Source organism: Phaseolus vulgaris, chromosome 8 (assembly GCF_000499845.2).
Source record: "Phaseolus vulgaris cultivar G19833 chromosome 8, P. vulgaris v2.0, whole genome shotgun sequence".
Taxonomy (NCBI): Eukaryota; Viridiplantae; Streptophyta; class Magnoliopsida; order Fabales; family Fabaceae; genus Phaseolus; species Phaseolus vulgaris.
In genome coordinates, this window is record NC_023752.2 from 7,572,069 (window position 1) to 7,582,841 (window position 10,773).

General features: G+C 30.7%; 1 protein-coding gene across 1 annotated transcript; it reads right to left on the reverse strand.

Moving 5' to 3' along the window:
* Positions 1-6,719, reverse strand: LOC137825043 (uncharacterized). Its single transcript, XM_068630717.1, has 7 exons — positions 6,022-6,719; positions 4,669-4,819; positions 4,453-4,578; positions 4,265-4,345; positions 1,288-1,480; positions 748-1,018; positions 1-637 (listed from the first exon to the last, which is right to left on the reverse strand). Exons 1-7 carry the CDS (start codon positions 6,407-6,409, stop codon positions 387-389), a joined length of 1,461 nt encoding a protein of 486 aa, XP_068486818.1. The 5' UTR covers positions 6,410-6,719; the 3' UTR covers positions 1-386.
* Positions 6,720-10,773: the final 4,054 nt, after the last annotated feature.

The following is a 10,773-nucleotide window of genomic DNA, read 5'->3' on the forward strand; positions in this document are numbered from 1 at the left end:
TGGATGAGGTAAAAAAAACTCCATAAAATATGCCCCTTTTCCATCCCACATCGTTCTCCTATGAATTCCAGGACAAACTTAATACAAGTAGTATGTCTCATCTGCCTCAATTTTCAGCAGTGATTGTACTATACAGAAAATATAAGAGAGCCTAAGAAAAGCATACATATCAAGTTTTCCTGAACACTTTTGGTTACCTCTGCATAAACTATGAAATCCACAATGCAGAGTCCTAGATCATAGTTTCACAAACTATTGTTACAATGCTGTGAGGCAGCTTGTATTTCTGAAATCCAAAGCTGAAATAGTTCCATTCCATCATCAAAAGGGAAAACCCAAGCATGGGGTTCTTTGGCCCATGAAGCCTGAAGAAACATGGAAAGTCATCAGTTAGACCATACATGAAGAAGACCATGTCTGTTACCAGTATAGATCTCATTTCGATCTTCATCGTAAAAGAGGGCAGTGATGTCCTCCAAAGCCTCTGTAACTGAATTCCTCATTAGGCAGGGATAAAGACTTTCCCTGCAGCTACAACCGTTGCGGCTGCACTCATCCGCCCTGGCACAACTAATTGTTGTATTAATTTTGGCGACACATTTCCCAGTCAAGATGTTGCTGACATGAATTGAGCCAGCTGTGCCAAAGAGCAAATTATAAAGATATAAGACCACTTAAACAAATTAAAAGCTGCTTATGATTACTCCATTTAGAAATCAAAGGAAAACTAAACTCAAACATGATTACCATTGCCTTCCATCCATTGATCATCAGAATCTGCCTTGCAGTAAGAGATAATGAGATCCTGATCACTTGTTATGTATATGTTGTTGGTATTGCAATCTGGATGCCACAATTGGTGATCCTCAAATGAAGTGACAAGCTCCCCTCGGAAATTCCAAACAGAAACTGTTCGGTTTCTGAAAGTAAGGAACAACTGATTCTCATACAGAAAGATAAATGCTGATGGAGTCATGAACTCTGTTCTGCTTACCTCCATCAGCTCGGCATTTCGAACCTACGAAAATCACACAACCAGACGTGAAAATAATTATATAGGAAAACACAGACATGAAAGAAAGGGATCTGCTTAATTTAAATGAGTTTTACATGAAATAAATTTTATAGATTTAATCTACTAAATGAGAACTCTCAACATTAAACGTTAGTTTATTGAAATTCAAAAGTACATAGAAAGATATTACAGTTAGAGAAGATTTATTCAAGGAGTAAGTGGATCCCTTTTCAGACACAAATATTAAAAGAAAAGGGAAAAATGAAGCTCACATCAAGAATCTGAAGGTTCTCATTTTCTTGCTTGACTAGAAGCTTTTCATTAAATTGCTCTATGAAGTCCACCTTCTTATTCCGATGAAGCAGATGGTTGAATACTTTGAGAACTGTGCCATCCTCAATGGATATAATCTTGAGGGGAATATGACCACTGGTTCTATTGAAAATTAATAACATGATGCCAGGACTGTAACAAAATAACAAGTAATAAGTACAGGAAAAGTAACAAAAGAAGAAATCCACCGAAATAAAAAGATTAGGAATAGATCCTACACAAAAAAAAAAGAGAAAAAATCAGGAGAGGAGTAAGAGATTCCTTTTAAAAAGACCATGTACTTTACACCAAGTAGATCTACTTAAAGATGAGAGAATTAATCTCTAATCAAATACACCGAAGTGTTAGAAAACTGTGTTTCTACAAAAGTCAGTAAAGCTAGTAAATGAGAAAAAGGTTCAAGGACTTCAGGACCACCTGGCATTCTCCTAAAATGACAAAAATAAAGTATTCAACAAAGAAATAGGTATAAAAGGATTCTAAGCTAGCATCAAACACATATTAAGAGATCCTTGTTTAGCCTTCAAACTTGTTCCATGTCATTGGTATTTCATGTGCACCATAGTCCAAATAAAGGACTTAAACCTTGGAGGGGGCAATGGACTTACAAACAGGTTTATCAATGTGATACTATGTATATTCAAGGAGCTAGTAATTGAAAACACAGATTCGCATATAAACCACCTAAGATGGTTAAGGGACCAAATCCCTTTTATCCAGACCAAACAACACGAGAACAAAGTCAAGGAGACCCAAGATTGTCACCGATTCCAAACAAAAATAGAAATATTATAAGGACTGGAGTCTTGAACACTAAAAATGTGCATAGGAAAATTGTGTAAAGGGGGTAGCTGATAAGTTGTGCGAAAGCCAAAGTAAGAGATGAATACCCAATTGTCCTCCAAGAATGCAATGACTAAAATGTAGTATAAGTGTAAAAGCATGTGGAATAAATCTTTCAAAATCTTTTATATTATTATCAACTCCTGATATTGATGAGCTAATCCATAATCCAGGTACATAGAAGGAGACAAAAGAAGCCAAAAGATGGCCACATCAGTAAGGTTTGGTGTATGAGAGAAAAAAAAGGGACAAGAATAGAAGTATGCTGAGAGAATGGAGGAGGCAGTTCTGAAGGGAGTTTGGTCTCTTAATCAAGCAGTCTGGAAACTTAGTAGTGATGTCATCAGGACATGAGAAGTCAACCTGGTGGATTGGGTAAGCTTCTAGTTGATAGGCACATAATAGCAACTGGGTCATGGCCCAAGAGCAAATGTTTGGGAGAAAAGACACAAGACAGATCTAAGCACTTGGCAACAATGGTCAATGTGCGCAAACAGAGCATGCCAGCATGTCTAGTGTGGCTGGCACTCAGCATCTCTAGTGATGGAAATATAAGAAATGCTGAGTTCAAGAAGTTAACCAAGGATGAAATTCAGAAAAGGTACGGAGGAGATTATGTCTCTGTTATGATGAAAAATAAGAGATTCGTCTTTGTTGTGATGAAAATAATTTCTTTTACAAAAAATACCAAAGAATTACACATGTTGATCTTTTGAAAGGACAAATAGGACATAATTTAGGAGAGCAAAGGAAAGAATTTCGTCAGTGGAGCTTGCATGCAACAGAACATGAGCAGTATTGCCGGGATGACATCAAAGACATCCATGATCAAGGAATGAGTGATCAAAGAAAAGGTGATGGTGCTAGCAGATTCAGGTGCTTCAAATAATTTTATTCTCTAATCCAGGTGAGGGAGTGAATAATTCAACCAGAGACGACCAAAGGGTATATTAATTTAGAGGTTGGGCATGGATATAGGTGGTAAACAATTGGGGGTGTTGGGAATTTAGAACCATAATTGACTGATTTTTTTAAGGTGGTACGGTACTTCTATTTATGAGCAGTTGACATAGGGAGGGAAGGGAGGGCATGAGTGGCTTCAGATCTTCAGGGAGATACAAGCTAATTTTAATTTTAAGGAGCATGTTGTTAAGGTGACGGAGGAATGGAGAATGTTAGAAATTAGTGGAGACCCTATACTTTCCAGAACTGGGCTTCCTTAAATGCCACAATGAAAAGAGCAGTGAAACAATGATAACTGTTTCATACATAAAAGAATATGGAATAAAGAGAAATAGCAGAGACTAATGCTCTGGAAAGACTAGTCTGAGTGACGGAAATTTGACTTTAGGCCCCTTTCCAACTGGCTAGGTGGTTAGAAATCTTCATAACAACTGGGTCCCCAAAAGAAACAGTACCACCCAAAGGAACTCAACAAGTAAACAAGAGGTCACTCACTGTACAAATCCAACAACACGCCAGAACTTCAATGGAATAGAGAGAGAGCAATCATGATATTATCCACATCATTTTGATGTCATTAGCAAACTGAAAATGACAGAGTACCACAGTACTACCCCTTCTAACCCACTATGGTTCCTGTAGTCCACCTGCTGCTCATAATTAATTGATCAAGAAATAAGACAGGGGAACATCCACAACAAAAATAGACAAAGAAGAGATAACACATTCCTTGCCTCACACCTCTTCGATTGTGAAACAAAGCTTCTAGATCTCTATTGACCAAATGTACTAGATGTGAGACATGCAGATATCCAACTTATTCATCTGCTGGAAAATCCTTTTTTCCCTAGAACCTTGTTAATAAAACCTGAGTCAATCATTAGGTTTCTAAAATATATAACCATCCCAACCATCATCCACAAAATAAGAACCTGAATAACTTTTACCAGTGAACAATATAACGGTAACTATGTAGCAAGGAGTACAAACAGATAGGATAAAATTACCATGACAGCGACATGACCATGCATGCTAATTTATTAAATAAATAGGGCTTTTGCAAAACCTGGAATTATGAAACAGAAAGTCAGCCTGAGAAAGAGAAAGTACCTGATCTTGATTTCTTGAACATGCCTATCTGCAATTGAGTATAGCATGGTATAGTTCTTGAGATCAAAAACCTTGTAAATACTGACACCATTCAAACAAAATGTATTAGATAGAATAAGCAATGAGCAGACTAAACACTTGCAAAACAGTAGAATTGGAACAGAAAGACAATAGAATGATGAAGGTACCTATCCTGTGCAGAGTATGTTAGGACCTTTCCATTGACATCATCAAACTCTACAAATCCAGGCCATTTCAATGATTCAGACTGGAAAAGAGGAAACCCAGCATCTGGGGTGCCCCTCCGTATGTATCTAAGAACATAAACAAAAGATCATGTAAGCAAAATTGTTTTAACACGTTGAATAGGAGGATTTGAAAGAACAATCATACAATGCACGCACTCAATCTTTGTGGATCTGCATTTCAAAGAGCTGAAATTCTCTGAAGCATAAACGGATACAGTAATAAGTGAGTCATTGTTCTTATTAAAGAAGAGGCTGCGGATGACTTCATCAGGGCAGACATTCAAAAAGCAAATCCTCTCATCGGTTTCTGCAAGGAATTCACACACAAAACCCCAATTACATGAATTGTATAAAATCCAACAATAACTAACTCATGAGAAGTGGTAATCGCAATTCATACAAAAAATAGTGGTCTGTGTAGATAGGACAATAACTAATAAATGGGAAGCAGTAAATGATAATTCATACCCAAAAAGACACGTATGTAGTACAATAACTAATAAGTGGGAGGGAGTTGTAGTTGTAACGAAAATCCATACCCAAAAAGGAACAACGTTTGCATACAAATGGTTGACAAATGGGCAATAGGCAATGACAATTCAAATATAAAACAATAAGAAGCTGTGGTTTTTATACAAATGGGCAGTGGAAACTCATACATGAAAAAAAATGGGCCATGGCAATTCATACATGAAAGACTCAAAAGTTTAGGCTTATACACAAAAGTATTCATGATTAACATAAGGTAATGGGCAACAGGATTCATATATGAAAGAGTCAATCAAAAGAGTAGATCTATACACAAACAAGACAATGACTAGTAAATGGGTAATGGGCAGTAATACATGAAGGAATCAAAACATGAGCCTTTTGCACAAACATTCCCGTGATTAAAGAATGGGTGGGTAAAGGGCAATGGCATTTCACACATGCAAGTATAAAAAGTTTTGATTTTAACACAAATGTGCCCCTGATTAAAAATGGATATTCATACATGAAAGAATCAAAAGTTCAGGTTTTTACACAAAAGCGCTCATGATTCACGAATGGGTAATGGGCAATGGAAACTCATGCATCAACCAATCAAAAGTTGAGTTTTCCAGAAATGTGCCCATGAATAACAAACAACTTGATAACGGGCAATGGCAATTCATACAAAAAAAAACCAAAAGTTTAGGTTTTCACACCAAATTTCTCACGATTAACAAATGAGTAATGGGACAATAGCAATTCACACAACAAAGAATCAAAGGTTGTGGCTTTTACACAAACATGAAAATGCCTAGCAAATGGGTAATGGCTAACACACATGAGGGAATAAAAAATATAAGGTTTTCACACAAATACGCCCTGATTATCAAATGGGCGATGAGCAATGGCCATTCTTGCATGAAACCATAAAAAAGTTTTGATTTTTACACAAACCCGACAACGATTAACAAACGGGCAATGGATAATGGCAATTGAAACCCAGAAATCAAGAATCAAAGGCCACAAGGGAAGCCTCACCTCTACTGAAAGCTGCACAGAGACCAGAATGGTAGAGGGCGAAAATCAGGTTTTTGGCAGCAACAATTTCTACAACTTTAGTTCTTTTCAACAAGAAGGGCAAAAGGGAAGAGCGAGACTTGGAGGGATCATGAGAGTCATAATAGTGCGTCAAACGCATAGCGCGGAATCTGTGAGGGGAAGTGGCTGAGGCAAAAGCACGATGAGGCTTGGAACAAATCTCGCGGGTTTGAAGCTTCTTGATGACACTGATGCTGTTGTTGTTGTTGTTGATGGTGTTGGTGTTGATGCCATTGGCGTTGCCATTGCCGTTGCCACTCCCTCTTTTGCTTGCCACTATGCGTCGACCACTGCAACCTCCACGCCTTCTTCCTTCCATTCTCACCATTTCAACAAAACAACTTCGCCCTTCATCATATCATACCTTTCATACCAATAAAAAAACTATTGCACTACTTAATACATATCAATACCCATATATTCAGAAACTCTTTAATACATTTAATTCAATCCATTAAACTATTCAATAAATCTACTCAAATTATTAATTTTTCAAGTAACGTATACAAGAGGAACACACAGATAACAAAACAGCTTATGATATGATGCTTTTTCTTTTCTTCAGAAAAAAAATAAGAAACTAATGAATGGTTTTTAGTGATATGTTCATCTCGATTGAGAATTATTTATCAAGAATTGGATTATTTGTTTTGATCTTACTATATATAAATGGTAATGACAATATTTTATCATAATCTTTTAATTATATGTTTTTATATAATAAAAACAGACATTTTTAGATTTTTTTTAAACAGGAAAAGTGCAGATATGATATAACCTTTTTATATATATCATCATCTAATTTGTATTTATCTCATTATTATTATTATTATTGTTAATTTTTCTTTTTGTTAACTTATTAGTATATCCTAAATCATCAAATGGAAATATCCTTTCATGATAATGATAAGTTAGGGTTCTTATTGTTCTTGAGACCATGTTAATCTCATAGTAAAAATGTTTTTTTTTCTAAATTGAGTTGAAAATAGAGATAAGTTTGTGCACTTGTAAGCAACACATGCAAACCCTAGCTTTGAAGAAACTAATATAATTACTTATGGAAATCAAGATTTGTACAATGATTTGACTTATTTTAACAAACAACCAAATAAATATATAGTAAAAAGGATTGTAAAGGAAATCAAGGTGAAATTATAACATTGGGACTCTCAAAGGAATTAATGAGAAAAATAATACAAATATTTCCATTGAATAGAAATTAATGTGGAATGGATTTATCCATATCTTAAAACATAACCAACATATTCACATAAAAATGAAGAGATTAATGGAAAAAAAGGTAAATTAATTATCCTAAAACCCACAAATAATTTCCACAGTACCACATACAACTCACTTACGTATCATTACACAACTAATATATGTTAAAATATTAACCCAGAATAATGATTATTTGTCATGATTTTAAATCTTATTATTGTGCAAGTGACACACATGACAAGTGATAATAATCATTCATATAATACTCATAATTTTGTATATTAATTTTTAATTTTTACCGGATATATCACTAAAAAAATCATTAAATAAAAACTAATTTTAAAAATAAAAAATAATTAGTTATTATAATGATTAAATTAGAAATAATTTTAGATATTAAAAATAATTAGTTGTTATAGTAACTAAATGAGAAATAATTTTAGATAAAAAAAAATTTGATTTCTAAATTAGTTTTTATTATTGTTAAATGGTTTTTAAATTGATATCTAATTAATAACCAAAATTTTTGTTAGAAATTTAGAAATCTAAATAATTAATAGTTAACACCTTGGTAGCTAATTAATTAGATACCAATTTAAAAACTATTTAACAATAATAATAACTAATTTAGAAACTATTTTTTTTAAGTTTCTAAAATATTCTTTAATTTAATCAAACTAATTATTTTTTTCTTTAAAATTGAGTTATATTTTCTAATTTTTTTTAGTGTATATTTATCAAATCTCACAAATTTCACCCTAATTTTGTATTTATTACAACAGTAGCTTTATTTAAAATTACTAAATTAAACTTATACAAAAAAAAAATATTTTCTTCACCATCAAAGTCCAAATTTGTTGGGCAATTTCTTTTTCTTTTTCTTTCTCCTTTATCCTCCCAATATTTGTTTGGAGGTCATTCTCAATGGTGTTCTATTCTTTTTCTTTTCTTTCTTCTTTCCTTCTGCTAGTGAGATATGTATCTATGTATAAGAGTAAATATAAGTTAAGTTTATTATCTCTTTATTGTTATAATTATAGTTATTATTATTTATGTTTCAGATAATTTCAACTGTTATTATTTTTAAATATGTAAGCTAATATTAATGTATCGTTATCACATTAACTAAAGTGATAAACTGTGTGGTGAACTTATTTTGAATGAAACTTCTATTCCAAGTTTTCAACTGCTCATTTTAAGAAAAAAAATGAATTATGAAAGCTCCATGTGAACTAGCTAAAACCATTGGACTAAATTAACTTTGAAACTATGAAGATATTGGTTAAATTTTTTATAATTAGTAACCATTATACCAAACCAACCCCTTTTTTACAGTTACAAAAACATGTTATTTTTCCAACTATAAAGAAAAACCTTTCAGCTGTTTTTTTTATTAAGGGCAGTTACAACTTTCTATTATGGTTCATAAGAATACGAGAATATATATATATATATATATATATATATATATATATATAAATCTATCAATTCATTGAATTCTAACAAATACATTAAGAATAAAATTAATTATTCAATATTTTTATTGAAAAATTAAAACTTTAAAAACATAAGAGAAATAGTAAACAAAATATAGTTTCATATATAAGATTTTTATGAAAAAAGATACATATATAAAAAATATTCAGAATAAAGAGAATAATTTTAAAATAATTATAATTATTTAGTGATTAAACCAGAATAGACATATAAATATGATGATAGTCTCCAACAAACAAATAGTAATATTAAATCCAAAAAGTAATTAATAGATTTGATTCGAAGTTATACAAAATGGTTTGTGTATGGGTGATGTAAATGAAAACAACCTTCAAATTATTACAACAATCTATTTGCCATGTTGCATTGTTGCATTGGTTGGAAGGGTCAGAAACATACAACAAACATGATTATTAGATTTATTTTATTATATTATTGAATGATTTAATTAAATTTTAAATTCTTCATATTGTTTACATGTTTTAATGTGAGATTTTATGATTATTATAATATAATATTATTAATATAAAATAATTAGTAATTTTTATTATTTTCACTAAAAACATGTTTGATAAGATGAGATTTGTGTTGTTACATTAATAATAGTGATGCGTTATAGATGATAATCTGGAAGTCATTAAAAAATATTAACTGATTATCCAATTTGTCTTCAATAAAAATAATAAAAAGTCATTTGTTGTTGTATATTAGTTATAATATTATTTTATATTAATTACAAGATCTCATATCTATTAACACCATGAAACAAATAAAGAAGATAAGCAAAATAAGTGAGTAAAATAACAGTCACATCATCAAATTAACTATTAATAAAAAAATAGATTACGCATTGAAAATACCAAAAATTTGAATACTCGGTAAACCAAAATAATTTAATAGGGACTTAATTGAAATACTAAAACTTTATTTATGATAGACTTAAAACTTAATTAAAATTTATTAATTTATTAATTTTAATAATAATTATATTTTTTATATTATAATGTAACATATTCATTATATATATATATATATAATGAATATATTCAATATGATTATGCATATATGACATAAACTATTTACTGTATTTTTTTAATAATCTTAAAATCGTGACCTTTTTATGTAGGTCAAGGATACTTCATAATTAAGATAGAAAACTAAATATATGATTTTAATACACTATAAAAAGAATTTAAAGAATAGTATTATAAAATATAATAATAATTATATAGAAATAATATAATAAATAAAATTATAAATTTTACTAAATATTTACTTAAATGGATCCACCTACTGCATTGGTATAAAGTATAATTTTTTTAACTAAATAGAATTTTACAAAAATCTAAATATAAAAGTCTAGTATAACTTCATGTTTTTGCTGTTGTTATTCTTATTACATTGTCTCCTTTTTATTATTATTATTATTAATAAATTGTTGTTGATATGAATATGGATATATCTGAACCCAAATTGATACAACTCAGATTACATATTTTTGGTGAAGTACTGGATCAAAATTAAATTAATATAATTAAACATTATTTATTATGTTAGAGTATTAAATTTTGGTGTTAGAAATCTTGAATCAAACTCGACCTATTTATTAGTATAATATATGTTTAACATTAAATTATTATTTGTATATGTTCTATAAAAAAGAAAGATTGAGAAAAAAAAACATATACCAGAAAAAGTAGATAGACACTTCTTTTTGGTCTGAACCTTCTTGTTTAAACATATCTTACCTCTTCTCACCTTTGCATCAATTTCTTTAAAAAAAAAATTAATTTAATTTTTTTTATAATTTTAATAATATTTTTTTATAAGAATTAATTAATTATATTTTGTTATCATAAAAAGAAAGTGAAAACACATGGGCGTAATAAAATAAACACGTATCCTGTATTGCACGTAGGTATATTATAGTTATTGTTACGTAGGAGACAACTAAATTAAATTCCACATAAAGCA